Here is a 23,351-nt window from a genome sequence, read left to right on the forward strand (position 1 = left end):
ACAGACCTGATGTGTACAGAAGGCTGTGACGATCGCGAAGAATACACACAAGTCATACTTGCAACTGTGCAGGCACTCATTTTTGTAGAAGTATTCTGTCATTTCTTGCAAAATAGTTTAACTTGGCTGAGTAAATTTGACTGGCAAGGTACAAAGCAACATAAAGCCATTAAAAATGGCTGTGTTCCTTGCTGCTTATGCCTCACAGGCTGAAAAAACAATTCAGGATATTGCAAAGGTAACAATATCCCTGGAAATTCCAAGTTCACTGCCCAACCTTGTTTGCTTGCTTCCATAGCTTATGTAAAGTAATACAACACTTATATAAATACGAAATTACTTTGAAACTGTTCCAACAAACTTTCTTTTCCAGCAACTGCGCTTTACGGGCAATATTATGCAGCCTCTAAAGAACACTAGGACCTTTACAATGAAGAGCATGTTGAAGAACTATGGGGTAAGTTCAGGAATGACCACTGCCTACTGACAATAGAATCTGCAGTAGTATCTAAGGACATTTGTGTTACATTACATTGTCACAAACTATTATCATCATCATCATTATTATCATTATTATTGAGGAGGAATGGTCATTCAGTGATATGACAGGATTGATAATTTGAAGCAAATGTCTCAAACATGGGCTCTGAAATGCATTCCACATAAGCTATAAGCACTTTAGTGAAAACTGTGTTACATAGTAGGTTAAAATTAACCAGTGTTCATAGCTCTTAAGGTATGCATCTGATCCCACATTTACTACACTTTTGCTTGAAATTATTGTTCCTATCGTATTCTTGACTAGTGAGCATCCCTTCTGGGACACTCTGGATTTAGGAGAAAGTTCATTTAAAGGTGTCAAGCTAGACACCACATGGGTTACTAAAGCAGTATGTTTTGTGTATAATGTTACTAGTTACCTCCTAATATGTTGTCTGTCCTTTGTTCTCCCACTTTATGAGTCGTTTCCAATCAAGACATCCTTATTTTAACACTACATGTCAACTTAAAAAATACTATAAAAATATAAACTCACAGACATACAAGATGTAACAAACTTTAGGACAGTGAGCATATCACAACGACGCAACTGAAGTGATTAGCATGGGAACACACACTTCTGAACGTCTAAATTATTTTTTTTTTAATACAAAATGCTACATAAAATATGTAAAAGATTAACACTGTAGTAAAAATCGATCATTCAGGTGCAGTCTTAATTTAGTGTATAAATTTTACAACTTTAAGATTCTGCCAATAAGTTTGAAACACTATCCTTCCTTTCATCTTTGATGTGAAAGATTCTGGAAACCACCTAACAACTTAAGTGGACCAACTATTTGCAATTATATACGATGTTTTTAACATCCTCTCTCTGGCCAGTTGTTTGGATGAAATATACCAAAAACCTCTCAATAGAGAGTACATGAAGAACAACAGGACACCTAACCACTTAAACAGATAAGTATGATGTAGCTACTTTGAGCAGTCTCTCAAGTTCACTTGCACACTGCCTGTGTAGATTAATGGTCTTACTTGCTCCTGACTACAGGTAACATTTTGAAAGGAGGTCAAATGTGTGAAGGTTGTTACCTCAGGGACAGCTTTCTTATAAAATTTGGATGCACACACACACACACACACACACACACACACACACACACACACACACACACACACACACACACACACACACACACACACTAAATTGTTGGGGACCATTTTGAATTTCGGGGCGTGTGAAATCCCATGTAAGGAAAAAGTACTTGAATAAAATATTATAGATAAGTCGAGCAACCTACTATCAAGGAGAGTGGTCAATTTTCATGTCTCAGGTCTTGGTACAAACTAGTCCAAAGTGAACCCACTTTGGACGGAAGATATATATTTAATATGTAAGGTTCTGAATGTAATGTTTTCACTCACAATTAAAATTCCACAAGTCAGTGAATTGAATATCTTTTATCCTCCACCTGAAGGGCACTCCTTATAACTTATTTAATAGCATTCAGTGATTGAGCAATATATGAATGTGTCATCAAAATCCTATAAGAAAAGGGTGCTAGCCATATCAGAATACACCTCAGTGAATGAAAGTTCTAGTTTTCATGATAGCAAATGGAGAACAATGTTTGTCAATTGAACTGTGGTTCACTGAAACCAACAAGTCTGTTTAAGTTAGTGATTGACAACATGCCAGGAAAATAGTATTGGGTCATCTTACACAATACTATTGAGTCATACAATTGAATCTTTCATTTAACCATGAAACAAATCTAAACCATCAAATAAGTTAGCAATTGGGATGTACAGAATATATGCAACACTAAAATCTTAACACCACAAAACAAATTTACTAGTGAGACTCTAAGCAATGACAGTTATGCTCCAAATTTTTTACTGGTGCACTTGCTTTGAAACCTAGAAGATAAACACATTTTCTTTGTGATCCTGTTAAATAATTCAAGTGATTGTTGTCAACACACACTGAACTCTATACTAACATATCACCTAACAATGCTCAAAAGTAGCAAAATATTTTTGTGAAATGCAAAAAATGCACTGACAAATTCCATTGCATACTAACAAATAACTATACACCAGGTATCATCAAATACAATACTTTGAAGTGTAGAAGCAAGTTAAACATTATACATCGCCTGGAAGTAATATTTTTAACTTGCTTAAAAAAATTCACCGAAGTTAACTGATGAGTCGCATAATTTTCTTATTTTTTAATGTTGAGCAACAGAAATTACAGAAATGTATGTTGAAAGCTATATTTTCTCGATAGTTTAATTTTGCTAGATAATTGAAGACATTAGAAACACTCTTGATAGCCTACACTCTTGATATCTTATAATTAAGACTGCCCTTTCACAAAGTTATGTACAACCAGGCCACGGCGTTGCGAAAGTACTGCTCCACATGTGATTACAGATGCCGAGAAATAAATATTGAGACATGCTATTTTGTCTAAACTGACATGATGAGACCATGGCTGTGTACAATTAATGTAGGTTAATTCTTACAAGAAGACTACTACTTTGTAAGAATTAACCTACATTAATATTAAGACAAAAATTTGATACATGGCACAGAATCAGAGTTAATTAGCAATGAAGTTAGCCACTGACCACTGTCCATGCAAATTCAATCGACCTGCCAGGTACAATTAGTATCAGTAATTCCCCTCATAGTGTAGATGATAGGCCACAATAATGCTCAGTCTCTGGTGATAATGCTCAATCTCTGGCATGGGTTCATTTCTTACTGCCATTCCATGTCCAATTTTTTATTGCCCTCTTGCTCAGTTTTAGGAAACCAAATGGTACTTTAATTTGCATGCCCAAAGGTCTGATTGTTTAACTTCAATGCTAATTAACCTGCATTGAAATGTTTTCTTAATTATTTCTCAGCACATCATACCCTGCAATGCCCTTACAAGCTTATCAGATTTTTTCTTACCACTGTGTGTATTTTCTGTTTCCAACCGATGAATAAGTCCACAGTTGAATGAAACACACTACAGCAGAACATTTTGTTCATTGTCTACAACTGCTCAACTATGTGTATCAGGTCTCAATGACCTAAATGAGGGCTAGTTTTCCCATGAATGGAACATTTGCTGTTATGGTGGCTAAAGTGTTCCCATCTGTCTCAACTGTGGGACAGTGGTAAAACCAACTTTTAAGGAAAATTTCCCACTAAAACTCTTACATCCTAGCTATTCCTAGCACACAGTGCCAGAATAGGATAAATCTGATTCAGTATGTCCCCGTCAAACACTCCTCCACTTCAGATTCCAGGAGACAGGACCAAGTGCCCATGCTATGCCTGACCCTATCGCCTCAAGGACCTAGACTTCTGTAGACACCTGTGACTGTAGCATATGTTGTCGAGTGCAGCTCTTACACATCAGCTTTTAATTCTGTGAACACAAGAAGCTGTTGCTTTCTTGATGTGTTTCACAAGCAAATTCTCGACGATGCTTTCTACCATTATACACTTTTCTCTCCCTCCCAATGACATTTATGTATCTAAATTATTTCACTGTATTGTATAAGTTTAAACCATGTAACTAAGATATTTACATTGCTTAAAGGCATGTACAACTACATGTATGTACTACAGATGATACTTTACTCCTCCCTTTGTCATGAGCGAAACCCATTTCTGAACAATGATGCAAATTTGGGTAAGCATTCAGATTTTTATTAAAATAAAATAAAAATCAGCTTCATTATAAGTTTGACAAATTTAACAAACTGTTGAGATCACAGGCTGCAGTGTTGTATTTTTGCAAGACACTACCAGCTTACCCAAAATATCGATATAAAAATCACTAGCATCTCTTGCTTCATATCAAGAAAACTAAACTTATCACAGTATCATAGACTGTCACTGTTTACTTACTGTTGTTCAACTGTTTAGACATATTTTGTGCTGTTACAACTTTAAGGTTCTTTGAGGCATTAAAATTGTCTTAATTAGGTATTAAACAAAACCCATTTTCGAATGAGGCTCTTTAGTGGTGTGTTCTTCAGTGTTATGCCATAAAATTCAGTCACTACTATAATAGTTTGAGATTTTTTACTTTGACACATATATGCCACTATTTTGAAGTACTCTTCAGCTCCTCACAGTTTACAGGGGAAACTGATTTGGAAATCCACTATTTGCAATTACAAACTGTGTCATATTTAAAGCTGCAGGTGCCTTCCTCAAACATGGTAGATGAAGAATTTAGTTAGCATTACGCACACACTTCATTGTCAAATTAATATTCAGATTTCAATAATAAAGAAGGTGATTAAAGTTTTATTGTTATGCAAACAAAGCAATCCTTGAATGTAAAATGTTAGTAGTTATTCGACCATAAGGGAAACTATAAACCAGGATGACCAGACATGCATTTCAGCGTATTCCTCTTCAGTGCGAGTTGTGTCTCTTGACCATGTCTTTTGTAGAGCTGGAGTTTATTACTAGCACCATTCGTACATCAAGACACACAACTGTATTCCAACACCATGGAAAACACATACTATGTAATATAGTGTTCCTGCACGTAAGAAACATTATAACACATTGGTCCTGCTGGTAACAAGTGTAGTGTTCTGTCAGTTTTCTTTCTTAGAAACTTCACATTTACCAGCATTTAAGGAAGAAATAAAGTTAAGTTGATAGAACACTTCAATTACACACACAATATGCAGAGTAGAGGGCACTAGCTGTAGCAGGCAGTTAAGATGAGGATTGTGCAGTCTGGATGTCTTCATCAAATGATCCAATAGCAGTCCCAAGATTTTATTACAAAACATCCCTGCCAAATGTAAATTTGAGCATTTTCGTACATATTCTAAGTAACTAATACAGAAACTGCGAAAACTCCCATTTAATTAATTTTAGAACATTACATAGAATTATTTCAAATAATATTTTCTTCATACTGATAAATTTTACAAAATGCTGTCAACAGATACACAAAAGTCCAGCACGTTGTACTCATCATACATTAGTATCATCCACAGTATCACTGAGCAACCATCTAGCTAGCGAGCACAATAGTGCTAATGCTATTATAGTGTTAACATAAAATACTCCTCCGAACCAGAATATTGTCGAGCACAAACAGTATTTCACCTGTATAAAACAAAAATATGATTCTTCATATGTACATACATAGGTGAATTATTTATGCGATGTGAGGTCAAAATTTGTAGTGCAGAAATGAAAGATTGAAGAAAAAGACTCCCAATAGTGTGCTTGTAAGCATCATCCTATTACTTATGAGCATTTAAATCCAGTCATGAAATTAATCGTGCAGGTCATAAAATATTCATGCAAGAACAAAAAATCCCACAAACTCTTCAATATCTAACAAAACTGTGTCTCAGGTTGTAGAACAGTAAAAAATGTGTAAACTAACAATCTTAAAATTGTCCTTTATTCTCTCACGAGTGGTATGTAGCTATTTCACAATGAAACCGTAATAATGATTGCTTAAGTACTTCAACCCAATCGTTGCAAGGACTTTCCAATAAGCAACAACTTCTAGTGCATTTCATTCCAATACAAAAATGTTGAAAATAACTGCCATGTTGTTTCTCTGTGAAAGCGTGTGTTTTACATGTAATACGTATATATTTATGTATACATTCACTCACCTGAAAAATGATAAAGCTGACTGAAGACACTGCAGATGTGATGCACCTGTACAACTGTTCAGTTGGTGGGGATAGGCAGGACCAAGGTCTGCTGGCTACTGAGGACACCTAGTATTAAGTCGTGCACCATGCATTTAGATACGAAACATCACTATATCCACCTTCTAAAATTACTGCTCATAAACTATTACACTAATACAGTTCTCTCTATGACAAGTTATGTGCCAGTCTGGGTTTAATACTTTAGAGATGAATGTCATTTAATATATGTATTAAAAAATTAAATATTACTTAGTTTAAGTGGTATTTCTGTTATGTGAGAAATTATCAAGGGCATTCTAATTATGGTCCCACCTCAATTATTTGCAGTACAATTTTAGGAAGACAGGATTGAATACAGCACTTATGGTCTCGAATTAACATTAAAACATTCACAATTTGTACACAACAGGTTCAAGAGTTAAAGTAGGTATTGCATGGGATATGTATATGATCTAAAATATCAACATCAGATATCACATTTTAGTATACAATCACAAGACAGTTTTCTTTTTAAAGGTTGTAACGCATCAACAGACTATTTCTACGTAGGTTGCCTTCACAGCAAAGTGCCTTCAGAAGGTGGTGTGTTGCATTGCTCACAAGCCTCTTGGAAGACTTTACACATTTTTCACGTCTGATTTTACACACATCAACTTCCTTTTTAAGATTTCGGCTACCACAGTTCTAAAGGTGTGTGTGGAACAAACAGTATTCATAAAACTAAGTAAATACTAACCGGATAAAATAAATATCTGTGTTAGTTGAAAGTTGCACTTTTAAGGCCTGTGCTCCAAAAAGTGTAATTCAATGAGCACACCAGTATCTGAAGAAAGTTATCAATAATGTTTCCAAAACTCCTTCAAAAATAATCACAGTACTGTCACATTAAAGGACTACTGGACTAGAGTAGTAGACTAGAAACACAGGGACACCTATTTTAGGCCACATGCAGTTAGCTGCTGACACCAAAGTTTTGTATCCCTTTTTTTTCCTCTTCAGAAGTGATTTCATACAAACCACGTTTCTGCTGTAATCATTATAAATATCTTCCATCTTTCATGGAATTATTTGCTTCTGGGGCCCTTTAACAAGCTTGTGTCCCAAGATATTTTTTATATCTAAAAGATGACAAAGAATTTTAATCTTAGGCCGAACTCTTGGTATTAAACTACTCCCAAATTAAAATTTCAGTCTTAAGCCAGGTACTACAACAGCAACTGCTGTGTACCTTCTTCACTAAATGTGAGTACTTCGTGTTTTTTTCCCCCCAGATCAACACATCCAGTGAACACTTTTGAACTTTAATCATTTTGTTATGTATATCGAGTTGCGTGTTCCATGAGAATTTTTCATTCTACACAAATCAATTTCTAAGCTTTAATTATTCAAGCTTCTGTGTAGCTCAACTATAACTGCACAATACTTCCGATTCACTACAAACTACACTTAACAGGTAATACTAGATATTTATGTATTTCCTAACAGCCTAAATGAGATCTATTACTACGCTGACATGCACAACAAACAGCAGTGAAATTCTGACAATTTAATGTAGTGGTTAACAACGGTTCTCTCCTGTTTTACGAGCTGAAGCTTATTACTTAACCACCAACAACATCCCACACCCCCATTTCTTGTATAGCAGTCTCTCATGCAAACAATGAGCGCTCTTTGTTACGCAGTAGCCAAAAACTCAGGCTGACATGTTGAGACTGTTATGAAAATTACACTCACTTCTACTAAATATGGATGTAGAAGCTGTGTTCTTACTAATGAGCTTAATAAGTACAGCAGTCCAAAAGCTTCTCTGGTCGTGCACATCAACGTAGCATTGTAAGACCTGCTCTTGATTTGCAGGTTAGCATGTATGAAGCTTAACTTGTTGATTGCCCATTGTTGTACTCCATTTAATAAACTAACCTAATAACCGATTAAGTTGTGAGCAAGTTATACTTCAAATAATCAGAAATCTGTACTCTTTAAAAAACATAAAAGCATATCAAAAATTTAATTAAAGTGCTCTACAGGATTTCCAGCAATAATGGGAGCAGCAATAACAAAAATTCATTGTGCTAGAAAAAAATATATATGAGAAGGTGCAAGAAAAGTGTTTGAAGCACTTAACAAAAAACGTTAAGTGCTGAATACTGTCACACTTAGTTTTTACCCTCAGCTACCGTGTAGGGTAAATGAATGTTTAAGTACAGCAGTACCCATACTGCAATTGTAATCCCCTTCCCTGCGTTTATTATACATGCTACCATCAACACATACACTGCATATTTTGCTGGCAATACTCGGGTCTACTATTTTACAGGGAGAACCCCTATTTGCCAAACGCAAGTATTTGGAAGCCAGGTTTAGTGAGGTTTTGTAAAACTAAAAGCAGTACGCACACAAAGGAAAACAAAACTATCCCCGAAATGACAAGGCTTGAAAAACAAAGTACAGCTACTATCAGTACAGTGAACAACGCACACATGACACCAGGGATACTCAAATTATTTTATGTTAAAACTGAGTGCAAACTCCGTGTCGAGATCCAACTGCGGTACACGCCATCCATCAATAAATTAATTCTCGCACACCAAAAAACTTTATAGGAAACTACAGTTGCCGAGTGCATCCAGTGAAAAATTTAAAAATTTTGTTGGAGTCGAGTGTTTCAAGGAGTTTTATCAGGATTAACAAGAGGCATCTACTCCAGGATTAGCACATGCCTGCTGTTATCCCTGAGCACATCTCAGCAACAGGCAATTTACGAAGACACTGCACGATTTCTTTTAAGCACTTAGTGAAGTCACAACAGGGATATTGCTTTGAGGCTGCATGTGAGAAACATATACACATTAGTTTCAGATCCATGTTAGGCATGCTCCGCACTTCAAAACCTACACAAAAGATTAGTTACAACAGGATGCAGGTTTTACACAGAGATGGAGGTCATAGCTTAATTGCACTGAGGATCTGACCCTATAATCGATGCCATGCATATTTGTCAGTACATCTTTGTAAGGCACTGAACCAATGTATTTTATTACACATGTTTTTGGGGAGCTACGACTGGTCGTCCTCAGCTGCAAAAACACTAATGCCATACACATAGAAGGAGTGTAGGCAATGACTTCTGTCACAACATCACAGTAAAGCAGTGATTGGTTAATAGCAGTAACTCCTTTCAACCACTCTCTCCCCCAACTTCCAAAGCTGAAAACAGTTAAGTTCCAGGCCAACCAAGCAAAAATACAAGTAAGGAATAATACCATCAAGCAGCTGGTCTACTATGAAACTACTTTATTCAGAACTGCTCTACAAGTGCAAGTATTTGCTACCAGATGGCAGTCCATCCAGCCCCACTACTACTACACACAGACTACAAAAAACATCTAACACTAAGGAACTAGTAAAGTGTACTTATTACTACAACTTTTAAAATACGACAAACCACCAAAAACAGAAATAACTAGTAGAAGTAAGGATAAGGAGTACATAGTTCTGTTTTTTGTTGTTTTTTCTGTTTTCAGACCAACCCTCTCTTTTAAAATATTTTCCTTCATTGTGGTGCCTGCATGAACACCACAAGAGAGACTTTCAAAGAAAAAATACAAACTTTATTTGCTCTTATCATTTAGAATTAAATACAAAAATAGAGGGTTTCATCCTTTCTTTCCTTAAAACACTTATTGCTGTTTTAATATTATAAAAGGGTATTGTCACCCAAGCAAAAGGAACATATGAACAAAGAGTAGATATAACCATTAATATCGGAGTTATGAGCATGGTAAATGGCACCATGGAAAATAAATTTAACTTTTAATGATAAATTAAAATTACTTGTTAAGCTTAACAAGCTTATAAATTATATCACAAATGCACTCATATCTCCCTTCTGCTTGGGATTAATTCTCTGCGAAAACCCTTTATCTTACCCTATGAAAGCTGGCTGCTTGATTAGCATCCAGTCTTACATCCATTCTAGGATACAAACAAAAACTTCGACTATACATATATTCGTAAGAAACACCTGCCTCAGTCTTTGAATTATCACTACAAAAGAACATACAGAACGCTTTTTTCTTTAAAGAACAAATTACATTACTGGTCACACTTTGCAAGAGAACATACATATCATCACAACACAACCTGACACAGAAAACAATGTATTACATTGTTTATCTACACCTGTAAAGCTAACAAATGAAGTTTTAAGTTAAACCAAAATTGCTGGTAAGTTTTCCTATAACTGTGATCATGGGCTGTGGAAGTCCATGTCTTGGGTTTTGCAGAGAATGTTCAAAAAGTACTTCAGAGTTGGGAAAGACTATCATGTATACACAGAGTAGTAATACCTGCAGTTCCTGATTTTCATGTAGGCAGTTGTATCTACAGTATTACAAAAGGATTTAACACTCAAAAAAATTTTAACCTCTATAGAGGCAAAGCACACTTGTGACCATACATTTGTGACCTGCAGGCATTTCAAATTATGCCTACAATTTCCACTGTCATCTTATGATGCAGGCGAAACTAAGAGCAAACCCTACAAGCACTGGGAACATCAAACATCAGTTCAGTAAAAACAAAATGGTAGGAACTTAAAGTAGTTATTCCGCTTTTCAATTTGGCGACATCTCTTATCCACATACTTAAAAAATTTAAAAAATGAACACAGGAAAATAAAATATATTCTTACAAATAAATATTAGTAACCTTAAAGCAACTAGTAACATTTCAATACCTGCCCTCAGGGAACAGACAGCTTGGAGATATTACTCCCAGGGGAGTAATAAAAAGGCAGCATACATGCTCTTAGTTTCACTGCAGGAACAGTCGGAGCTCCTGTTAATTATTGGTCCGCAAATCTCACATGTTGAAAAATCGATGCATAATAATGAGAGATACACAAGTCCCTCATGTAATTTTGACATGGTACATGAACTATGGAATGTTGACAGGTGAATGAACAAATGTACGTATGTAAGATTTTTTACATTTGAACAACAAACAATTTCGGTTGGTACATAAATAATACTCAGTCCTCCAATAGAACTATTCTACACTAAATTCACTGTGGAACATCGATGGGACACATTACAATTACAATTACTTATGTTTAGATGAGAGATAATGTGGGAAGTGCGAGGCCACTTCAGCCTCCTGACTAGATACTGCAACTTGCAGTTCTTTCAAGGGAAACAGTCTCATTTAGCAAGATTTATAAGCTGCAGCTGTTGGGTCAACAGGATTTAAGTTTTTGCTGGCACAAAAAGTTTCAAAGAAATTTCAAAACATGCCCCCACAGGTAAATGCATATACTTTTTTGTTATGCCACTGTGCCTCTTTAAAGTGGCAACAAAGAACAAAGACTTCTCAAGATCTGTTAATACTTCTCAAATGGAAGAATCTATCACGATGGAGTTTTAATTTTTACTCAAAAGATAGTTATTTTTCCTATCAAATTTAGCGATAGTAATTAATTACCATTGCACATACCAGACCCTAAACGCAATTTGACACTGAAAAGCAGCCTTTAACAAGAGTTATCTTACAGCCCATAATATGTGGGCTGCTGTCACTTTCATATCAGAAGACATCACTCCTCCGTTACAGTTCTGATATCAAATTTTGGGCTTTGCCTTGCATGCAGACTGTGTTCCATAGGAGGATTCTCCATCTGAATCAGTTACAGAGGAAGATGTTTATCAAGACAATAATACTGCTTATTGCAAGTTATTGCTTAATGCTAGGGATGCTCATCAGTCCATGTTGGAACAGTATTGTGAGCAAGCGGGCATGCAATATTGTGCCTGTAACAAGAAGGAATCTGGGTAGGGTGGAGTGGGGGAGGGTACTAATAATTTTTCTACTTTTTTCCTAGACCAAAAGTGGCACCACTATTCACTTGCTATTCACAATTTCTTCTAAAAAAAAGATTAAAGGTTACAGGATAGGGAGCTGACGCTCACAAGTCACACTCGCACTACAATTTTACAAAACCTCCTGTAGCAAATTGCAAGGAATGGCACACTTCAGACGTACATTCCCATTCCGTACATGGACCCCCAGTCCACACCTTGGAAGCTCGACATATCGACGTTGGTCAGACTGTAGCCCTGGTAGGGGTTGGCTGGTAAAGCAGTTGGAGGAGCCAGGGCCGGTGTTGCAGCAGCAGCGGCGGCTGCAGCTGCAGTAGTAGGAGCCGGAGCAGGAGCGGCTGCGGCAGCTGGTAAGGGATACGGAGCATAGCGGTAACTTGCCAGTGCTGGGTATGCTCCGAAGAGTTTTCCATAACCAGCCAGGGCTGCTGCATTCTGCACTTGGGCGGCAGCTTGTACATGAACCTGTGCTGCAGCCAGCTGTCCAGCAGGGGTTAGAGGTGGTGCTGCACCTACCCGGACACCCAGAGGACCCAAAACTACTCTCTTTCCCAGTAGAGCACTTTGAACAGCTTCTTTAGGCTGTGCACGTTTGCATTCTACTTTCTTATTTTTGATGGTATGGAAGTGAATCTCACAGACACGGTCTACCGTGTCTTCGTCTTCAAACGTGACGAAACCAAATCCTCGGTGACGTTTTGTTTGCTGGTCCATCAGCATTACAGTTTCTTCGACTTTTCCGAACTGATTGAAGTATGCTTTCACTTCATCAGATGATGTGTCTTGGCTCACACCACCTACAAATATTTTCTTGGTCCGGTTGGTGACTTTGCCCCTGTTCTTCGGTGTAGCATGTTTTGGATCAATCTTTTTGCCATCCAGTGTATGTATTGGTACTTTGAGCACTTTCTCAACAGTCTGTGGATCCTCGAATGTGATGAAACCAAAGCCACGGCTCCTCTGTAACAAAACCCGAATTTATGAAGGATCAGTCTTAACTGTTGCATTTAGTACAACATTTTAACTAGTGCCAACCAAACAGTAGTAGATTTTATTATACTTTGAGAGCCTACCTGTGTCACTGGATCTTTCATAATCAAAACATCTGTAACAGTTCCAAACATCCCAAAATATTCCTTCAGCTTTTCTGATGACGTCTGCCAGCTGAGACCTCCAACAAATAGCTTTCCTGGTGCTGGATCACCCCCACTGCCACCGCCACCATTTGGCGATGACCTTCCAGAGGTTCCATTCTGATTTCCATTCATTGGTACCAATCCGTTGTGAATCTCGTGTTTCAATATACCGTTTCCTTCCATGCCCGTCCTGCAGAGAGAGAAAGAAATGAAGTAAGATAGTTATAGCAAATACCTTTAAATCATGAAAACAAAACTTAAAATTATTTTACACATTTCTGTTACAGGTTCTCCCACTAGTGGGTATTATGTCTGCTGTACCGGTAGCTGTTGGTGTCTTTTGCATCTACCAAATTGCAACTAGGGATGTGTCGTAAGTATGCAATTATTTGTTAAATATATGACATTTTAATTTAACGTGTTTGGCAGTTCATGTTTATGCATCAATGTAACTAACTTTAAAGGTGTAACATGCAAAATAAACAATTTACATTAAGTAACAGGAAAGAATACTGCGCAAAATGTTTTTGATGTTATATCCCCTCTTGCTTAATTCAGGGTAACTGCTTGACCAACATACCACATTTTTTTTTTTTTTTTTTTTTTTACAATTTTGACACTTAAATTTATGGAAACAGTTTACTTATTTACATTTACACAGTCAGTAAAAACAACTACCATATATTCAATCTATTGAGAAACTCTGAATAAGTATTGTCAGAGTCCATAGAAATACTCCACAAAGTACAGAAAAACCAAATTCAGTTTAAAATTAGTGCTGCTGGGTCTGCTAAACGAAGTGACACTACAGCAGTAACTACGAATACAAGATGACATCCCTCTTCCCTCTCCCACTTTTAAGATTCTTCTAGAGGCTGAACAGCTATTACTAATATACAACACAGCATGAATCTGCATTTTTGTTTGCTTGCTGGCAATGCAAGAGAGATGCGCACGCACGCGATTTGATCGAGGTATATTCAGGAACACGTTGTGGAAGTAAAAATATACTGGTGTTAGATATTTATTATTCATGGGATATAATCAACTTAATAACTTGATATTTTCTGTGAAAGAAACGAAGAAATAAAGTTAATGCCTCATGACAGAATTGGCTACTGGTACAGAATGTTTTCCAGGTGGAAGCCTGATTATATGTATCAGGCTTTCACGTGGAAAATATTCAGTATCAATAGCCAATTCTGTCAAGAGAGACTAACTTTGTTCTTCCCTTTCTTCACAGTAAATATTAAGTTGACTGAATCCCATGAGGATTTAACTCCAGTATTTTTTACTTCCACCATGTGCTCCTGATTATAGTTCTATCATACAACAATTTCCCTTTTAACGAAGCAATGTTACATTAGTTTTAAATGAGTGACTGGTTAAGTTATGGGTGACTCCCTTCCATGTTTAGTGGAAAGGGAAACTTAATAGTTACAAGATGTCTGTAATAAGGATGCTGAGCACAAAATTAAACAGATGGTAGAAGATTTTTTAAACGAGTTCTTATAAAAATCATTGGTCAGAAGTAATTATTTCATATGGTACACATGATTTTGTACAGTTCTTGCAGAATGGAAATTCTTTTGGATTCAAGGAGACAGCTCAATGGAAAGCTGCCAAGTGTCAAGTTGTCCACAAAAACCTTGCTGGCTTTCGGAGTTATCTGTTGACGAAGTGGTTACACATATATACCTCCTCCTTTAAGTCAGCTCTTGTTTATCTTAATTCTTCATACCTGACTTGGTCTTTGTGACACAAAAGTTTACAAGCCTGCCAGCTGATGTCTTTTTGCTACTTCTACAGGAGGGCTACATGAACAGAATACTTCACTGTGGAACACTAGCCAAACATTTTCTGCTTTTCATTTTGTCTCGTTTTGGCCCAATAGTAAATATTATCAACAGTGTAGTATAGCTGGTTTACTTTTGCGATCAGAGCATAGATTGTTATTTTATTTAACTTTTTTATTTGTTAAGCCATTTAATATAGAAGCTAATCAAGTATCTTCAGTGTAAGAGGGTTAAAGAAGACCCTCAAGCAGGAAAGGTTCTATACAAGTCAGCAGATGCTACCATTATTATAATCTACATTTGTTCAAAAATGAGGACAAGGTGTCTCAGGGTATCTGAAATTAAATGGGTAGAGTAAGTTTTATTCCTAGGTCATCAAGATAAAAATCAAAAGTTTCAAGTATTTAATGACAACATAAAGAAAGCCTCAAGGAGATCTGACAGGCACAAATGGATGTTTATTTCCAGCTCTTCTGTGAAGATCAGTTCTATTCATTAATTAGCTTAGTTTATTTTATGTGCAATTATCCAATGGCAGTTTCTTTAGACCACCTTGTACATGAGTAATTAGCTCAATTTGAATATATACAATTCGGGAAAAGCAAAAATATTTAAAAATAGTCACTGGATGATATTTAATGAAGTGAAGATATTTTCAATATATATTTAATCTACCTATACCTCTCACAATCATCATGACAGATTAAATTCATGTGATAAAAAATATTTTTTGATTAAATTTTTTGATCTAAATTTTGTATGCATCCAGCTGTGCATAAAGTATTTTTATAGTTGACACTTTATGCACTTAACCAATCAAATCTTTAAAATTGGGCTATAATCTCTTCCCTGAAAATTTGGAACACTTTTCTAAAAAGCAATATTTCCTATACCATAATGTAATAATTTATTCACTGTAACTTTACTGTGTGGGTGTCTCCAATAGACCTCCTTTGTCAGAACTTAACTGGCTGTTCCAAACAGCCAAGATAAAGAAATGTAATACCATTAAGCCATGAAACCAATATTCTGACAGTGAAGCACAACATACCAATAGTACCATCGATTTTTCCTTCATTTGAGAGAGAGAGAGAGAGAGAGAGAGAGAGAGAGAGAGAGAGAGAGAGAGAGAGAGAGAGAGATGGGGGGCTGAAGCCACCCTCCCCCAGTCTTGCAGAAGGGAGAGCTTAGGGATGCAGGTTGTCGGCTGAGCTCGCCGGGCCAGCGGCAGAGCTTTGTGACGGGGGTTGCACATCGAGGCGCGCTGCGCGGCGAGGGGCAGGGCGAAGGGGGGTTGCCCGGGGAGTGGGGGGTCTCGGCGCACGCGCACAGCCGCGCCCACCAACCCCCAGTCGATACGGCAGCTTTCACTCTCCTGGCAGCAACCGACCGGGCGAGCGCCCTGCTAACACCACGACCGCGCATAACAACACTCCCGTTCGCTTCTGTTCGCAGGTTCAACCGAAAGAAGAAGCCTTCCGTGGAACAGATGGACCTCACGAACCCCAAGTGTTACAAGGTAAGTCCGCAGCGTTTCTACAACTCCCCGAGCAGTGGAAGAGGTGACGGTGCCGCCTAAGCTTGTGGCGGATCTACTGCAGCCTGGTCTCTCCGCTCTTTGGCCGGGGCTGGGATATTGTCCTGTCACAGCAGTACTAAGAAAAAAGCTTACTGCTGTTTCGGGACATAGCCTCAGACCCGGTCGTCCGCAGCTTCTGTGCTATCTGTGTTTTGTGCTTCACTCAGTGGGTGTGCGTAAGGGTGCGCGCGCTTGCGCGTGCGGCAAAATGTGCGAAGTCTGATACTTACATTCAAAATGGCTACCAACAGCGGTGCTACTTCTGCAACTTTAGACTGACGCTCCTGATGCATCTAGTCAAGTGATTCTCGACATTTGTACTAATCTTATTGTTTTATCGAGTGTAGCAGCATTTTAATATAAATCTTCAGGGTATGTACTAATTTCGCTGCTTGTGTTTTATTCGCATACGCAAAAAATAGGTTCTTTCTTCACCGTATAACTAAACTCAAGTACTGTAGAACTATCGCACTATTGCTTTTAAACGTATTGGCCTAAAATGTAAAGAAATAGTACTAGAAATGCCATTTGTCCATCAACTTATCCCTTCCGTATGAACCTTTATTTCTTGCACAGTGTGTTTTAAAACCGCTCCGAAATTTCACTGCATGGGCACTTCCGTTTACAGATCTATAGTTACAAAAGCTTTGTGCATTTGCTATTATCGCCGTATTAATTAGTGCCTAAACTTTACAAGTTAAGCTATTTCCGTGCACAAATGATTATAATCGTCTATTCACAGTACTGGATATAGCTTGTAACACTTTGCTTATATTTTAGATCTTTCGTCGTTCCACGAGAATTTTAATTAGGTCTTTTCCACCAACTTACTTGTTTTACGCGATTACTATTAAAGCAACGATAATCGGAGCTCCTAACCTATATTATTCACAGAAACAGGCATGCAAATAGCTCTTATCTCAGTTGTTTACTCTTCAAAAATATGTATGCTCGTCTGTCAATCCAAAGGAAGCAATATTTTATCCTTTCATTCCTATAAACACCGCAGTAACGTGTAAGAAATGTACTGTACACGCTCTACATTAATTCGAAAGACGTACGTAGTTCTATTTGACGTAACCAAACCCTATGTCCGTCCTTTTATGTATGTCATTTACAGATTGCCGTTCCGTTAACAATTTGTCTTTCTTGAACATACGAGCTTACATGTGGCCCCTAGTATCAGAACAAACAAAATGTTTATCTTGAATGAACACATTCCTTTAGAATCTTAAAGTTTTGGAATAGTCGCTTATTTCCGACTGCCGAAAGCGCTATTGATCTTCCGATTATCCAATGTCGTGTGGACAACAGTTCATACGCTTGCCGCCAGAGGCAGTACTGCCACATGCAGTGGCGGCGCCACGCGGATTCTCGCTGAACTGCGTGCAGACTGTTTGTTAGAAATTTATTGACGAAAAGTAATTTCGCGGGATTCTTAATTGCAACACTGGCAGACTTCCCTAAGACTGTACGGAAATTTTATACTGAATTTACCTTCCGTTACGTCAACGGTGCTGGCGGAACCGCTCTACCAGCTTTTAGTTTCAAGTTAATGAGCAAATAATTATTTAATTATTTCATCATGTGTAGAACACCTACGAAACAAAATCTTTGTCTGGAATTTCAAGGCAGTGTTTGAACCTATTTTCCACAGCATCATAAAGAATAATGTAAGAAATCTCAGCTCAAATTTGCTGTGATGGTAATAATTTCGGAATTAACAACATTCTGGCACACCTGATATCGGCCCAGGCAAGTTTACCGGCAGTGCTTCAAACTATTTCGGATTCCTTTCACCCATTTTCACGGCCGAAGTATTTCCTTCACATCTTAATACTAGAACTAAAGTTACGCTAAGCATCACGGGCACGAAATTTTTAACTGCATGAAGTACTCAATGCAAGCGGTATAAAGTAAAATTTGAGTGCCAATATATTCACATCAGATAAAGTAATTTCATTAAAGTACATCTGCAATAAATAGGTTTGTACACTACGTGGACATATTACGTGGGTTTCTTTTCTTCTGCTTAGCAGGTTTCACGCGGCGAAATTTTTACATCACTTTCTGGCTTCACTGAAATGTTTGCCTTATCTAAACTCCTCAATTTGGTTTCCACTCGCTCCTATATAACTTTACGATGTTTCATATGTCTGCCCAGCCATTATCTTCCAAGAATCTCCAAACATGTTTATTGTTTCACAAGAAATGATTTGTAGAACCATACTCATAAAAAATGCTCGAACCAAGTGTTGTTAAGACTCGTGTTTACATACTTGAACACACAAGAAAACTAAGAATAATGAACCACAGATGACGCAGAACGACATCCTCCTCCTCCTCCTCTCCCCCCCCCCCCCCCCCCACCCAGGCCGTTCCTTCCGTGTGTTAAGGCCGAACTTAAATTAACAAGAACGCCCCCATGCTTACAATAATTCTACCGTATGAGGTCAGTCGCTTCCGATTAAAGTCAAGCAAGAATCTATCAGCATCTGAATGCTTACTCTATCACCAGCCAAAGTTGTTTTTTTTAAATCCATAATAATGAAGCCTAGAAGAGACGAAAGCTTCGAAGCAAAGAAACAACGATGTTTACATTTTTCACAAATACAAGCAACAATTTTACAACGCCGCTCAGCCCTACATATTCTTGATGAAGCAACAAGCAGCGTTAAGTCCTGAGCTGCTCTTCTGTAAAAAGGGGGAAAAAACATCACTAGATTTGAGTGGTCATGTACAATGACTGACTGCAGTTTGCCTCACGCTAGAAAGTTTTATAAAGCCGGCCTGCTCCCATGTGAGTTACTTACATAGTTAGAGGAACAATCTACAATGGCGTTGTCAGCCTGGTCTTCATAAGGACTCAGTCTCCAACCGTCGTCGGACTCCGTCTTCTCTCTTTTTCTTGACCTCTTTATAGGAGTGCTCCGACGTGAAAGAAAATGCTACAAAATAAACCATAACTACGTGAAAGAAGATTTGACTAGTTCCAAGCCGCGGAGATCTGAAATTAGTTTGATATCCCGAAATAAGCAGACGTGGAAGGAAGCCAGTAAATCTAGCCTTTAAAGCTACTGCAAAGCCCCTTTCTCTGATGCTATCAGAAGCTACTAGTAACCACAAGAAATATGTTGTCAATATCTGTTACTGATTTGTATTGGCCATTTGATAAATAACGCTCCAGCATTACTCTTAATTCACAAAGTAAGTCTTCAGCAAGAGATTGATGTATCATTTTGTTTTTTACTTTTATTATTACGTTAAGTGGACGGCCAAAATCCATTGTCTTGCAAAAAACGCAATAACAGTAAATTATTATATTAGGTGCCGAACTATTAAACAGTACAAACAGTAGAAAATGGGCGGGAGAAAGCATGCCACACAGAATACTGGTTTGCATGCATAAGACCTAGGATATGTACGGCTATGAAGAGTTAAGACCTTCAAGAGTTAAAAAGGAGTAACACGTTTCATGCTTGTTAGTCCTTTACGGTGGGCATCCCTAAAGCTAACACACACTGGGCGCAGACCTTCAGATTAAGGTGGAACTCGGAACTCAATAGTTAGGACCGAAATAATGACATACTACCAGTAACTATTATTTGATAGAGACACACAAGTGCGCCTGCCAACAAAATCTACGTAGGAGCTACCATTCATTCCCTAAGTCTACTAAGAACAATGTTTCGACGTGGTCGTGTTAATTGTGCGGGCTATAAAGACGATATCTACGGCTACTTTATTTTACTGTGCTACTAAGTGGCGATACGATAGCCACTGGTCGAACTAGGTACATTATTGAACGCCTGATATTAGTACTGAAGGCTACCAACAATGAATTGAGCCGAACAACGCTGCTGCTGATGCTATAAGGAATACTTTTTGCTAATTCCTTCCACTGTTAGTGTCATTCTGTGCGAGAGGCGAGAGACTAGGAGGCTAGCTAAGACTATGACATGCAACCCAGACCTATGTAAAATTACGTCTATTTTCCAAAGAAATTAGACCCAAAAATATATATAGTACTGCATGAGCATAGATACAAAAAGAACAAGCTGTTTTATGAACTGACCAACGACAACCAACATTTAAAAGTGATCTCTATACATGTAATTCCAGCAACAAGAGTGAGGAAAATGTGTGTAAAAATAAGAGTAACAAAGACTTTATGTACACCAAGTGGTTCACTACGGTAACAAATGTTAATAGTACGAGGAGAAGTGTCCTGCAGTTAGCAATACAACAACACGACGTGTCTACGTTGTCGGGTTGATCGCGTAAAGTGTTACCTGCGCCGACTTCAGAGAACTGCTCGCCAGGCGGATTCCAAGCTCTGCGAAGACCTCCATCGCGGACTCTTCTTCTGGCAAAACAAACGTCACTCAATATTACACACATATCTCATGTGCCGCTGGGCCAACAGCTACTTCATCTACTTAGTTGCGTCTGGTTCTGCTTCTTGCTACCGCGGCCATCCCGTGCAGAGTTAGTTTCGACAAATTACACTTAACTACCCACTACTAAGAAAGAAAAGTAAGTATTTTGCTTTTCGTGTGGCAGCTTCAAGGCCTATTTACAAGGGATAATCGCCAGTAACCATGCCTATTATGAAGAAAAATAAGCATGCACACGAACTGTGAGTAATGTAAACTTTCTGACTAGCGCTTATGCGGCCATTGGCCGTACAGTGTGAAAAAGAGGTAGTATAATAATGTAATTACACCAACAATTATGAAAAATTCTCAAAAATATTCTGTGCTAAAGCTCTATCATATAAGCTTTCTAGGACTAGGCGGAATGACTTAAGTCTGAGGAAAATAAATTTTACTGTATGATCACCATCACCACCACCTCTATTCTGCTCTACACGGTGGTGCAGTTTCTTAAAGATCTTACTACTAATTATTTTTCATTTACTAAACCAATTACTCAAAGTTGTCCACGAGTACTATTTTAATCTTCGTCTAATACATCACGCTTAGGCAACATATACTTTCTATTTAATACAAGTGTCTAAATATACAGAGTGCTACTGTCTAACAAAGAAATAATTCCACTCAGATCACAATTTTCGTTCTTACGTTGGCGCTTAACAATTACGAACGCCATAGTGAATCTTTCGAAGCTTTATTGCTTTAATTGCCGAATGGGCACAAAATCCGAAACCTATTAACTGGGAGGAGTAGGGCTGCCTCCTTTATCTAATGTTTTCCTTCTCTTTTCCTACACTTTCATGTTATGATTGCTAGATGCTTTGATGTGCACAGTGCAAGCCTCTAGGAAAGACGACACTTCTGCAGCTTGCGTACCTGATTGATTAGTTGTGTGATAACGGTGTCTGTAACTGCGCATTCAAGAGCAATACTAGTGTACAGGATAACGTGGTTGAGTCAGTCGGGCTATCAACACACATGTTAATGTTACGTATCTAAGTTTTCATCACATTTTATGCAAACGCTATTAACTTATTCAAGCAGATACGTATGCTGTATTCCACGATTATTTTATTTTGTATTGTAAATGGTTGGTTGCAAATTGTTGCTGAAGCAACAGCGTATCATTACCACGATGTGGTCTGACACGCTAGCTCAAGACGTATATTAGACGTGCGACTTAAGGGAAAAAAAACTGATACGAGTATTGCGTAAATTACACAATTTCACTAGTAGTAAGCGTTCTGATATAAACCAATGACCTGCGTTTACTGTTAGTGATTAATTGTTTGTTTGTTGCAGCTTGTGAACACGAACCCGGACCACTACAAGCCGAATAAGGAGCTAGCTGACTTGCTAAAGGAGATGAGTGAGGCAGAGAAGGCCCAAGACACTTCGCAGTAACCAACTCACGGGCGGCCGCATCTAGTCCACGCACGTGACGTTTGAATTGTCAGTGTAATCAAATTTAAGTCGACAAATTAATAAACGAAAGGTACATAATTGTTATCCCTCTGTACCTGGAAACACTTTCCCCACAATTTTTAAACGAGCTACTATCCTGCTTCAGTAATACCATACAACACATTAAGACAAAAAAAAAAAAACCTTCTCAAGCCAGCTACCTTTGAAATCCAAATGTTAGACTACAGCATTTCGTTAACTTGCAGAGCGTCGACGAACGTACTTTTCGACCGCATGTACGTTTAGGTAAGTTTCAATCACGAAGGGTATCTATTTCCTCGAACTGTATGGGCATTTTTAATGATTGGGTCATGAGAAGACGAACCTAAAAAGTAAACAAGAAGATTGTTGTGCTGCTGTCTAGGTAGGCCAACACTGCAAATAGAGTATTCTGTGATACCACAATCAATTTATACTGTACAGTATTACTAAACACTGGATTTTGCAGGAAAGAGATGGAGGCGCAAGGCTATTAGTTTGCGGATATTCGAAGCAAGTTACTGTCGGCCCTCTGTGTCAGGTTTTTCGAGAAAATACGAGAAGGGAAAAAATACATAGCGCGGTATGGAATCTGTAACCAAATATACTGGAGTCGATACTCGTTTGCCAACTCATGGAGGGGGCACGATTTCCTGGTAAGATTCTGTGAGAATGTCAATTCGATAATGTGATTTAGTAGGTTTAAGTGACACTAGGAAATACATTTCAAAACCATCATCATATAGAAATTTATACGTCAACATTGGTTAAAACTGGACTCAAGTACCTGATTTTTAGACAAGTATATACAGTTTCGTAATCCTCGCCTGATTTTTCAACGTAGCAACGATAATACCAGTTACTACTGTGGATGCT

At 37.9% G+C, this 23,351-nt stretch overlaps 2 protein-coding genes across 9 annotated transcripts in view; one reads left to right on the top strand and one right to left on the bottom strand.

Moving 5' to 3' along the window:
* The window catches only part of LOC126334976 (uncharacterized), a 190,482-nt gene extending 167,941 nt beyond the window's left edge, over positions 1-22,541 (top strand). The window contains exons 2-5 of the mRNA XM_049997771.1: positions 374-457; positions 13,509-13,594; positions 16,473-16,536; positions 22,335-22,541. Of these exons, the coding sequence (XP_049853728.1) occupies positions 374-457; positions 13,509-13,594; positions 16,473-16,536; positions 22,335-22,436 (336 nt within the window). The 3' untranslated portion in view covers positions 22,437-22,541. The remainder of the gene's footprint in view (positions 1-373; positions 458-13,508; positions 13,595-16,472; positions 16,537-22,334) is intronic.
* LOC126334946 (RNA-binding protein Musashi homolog 2) overlaps positions 9,487-23,351 on the bottom strand; it is a 363,984-nt gene continuing 350,119 nt past the window's right edge. For 3 of the 8 annotated variants that reach the window (XM_049997694.1, XM_049997740.1, XM_049997731.1), the window contains 2 exons: positions 13,159-13,411; positions 9,487-13,045 (listed from right to left, as the gene is read on the bottom strand). In XM_049997694.1, coding sequence (XP_049853651.1) covers positions 12,239-13,045; positions 13,159-13,411 — 1,060 coding nt within the window. In that variant the 3' untranslated portion in view covers positions 9,487-12,238. Of the gene's footprint in view, positions 13,046-13,158; positions 13,412-19,409; positions 19,545-20,888; positions 20,963-23,351 lie in introns of all 8 variants that reach the window. The other 5 variants (XM_049997711.1, XM_049997722.1, XM_049997759.1 and 2 more) reach the window with 3 other exon arrangements.

Source organism: Schistocerca gregaria, chromosome 1 (genome assembly GCF_023897955.1).
Source record: "Schistocerca gregaria isolate iqSchGreg1 chromosome 1, iqSchGreg1.2, whole genome shotgun sequence".
Taxonomy (NCBI): Eukaryota; Metazoa; Arthropoda; class Insecta; order Orthoptera; family Acrididae; genus Schistocerca; species Schistocerca gregaria.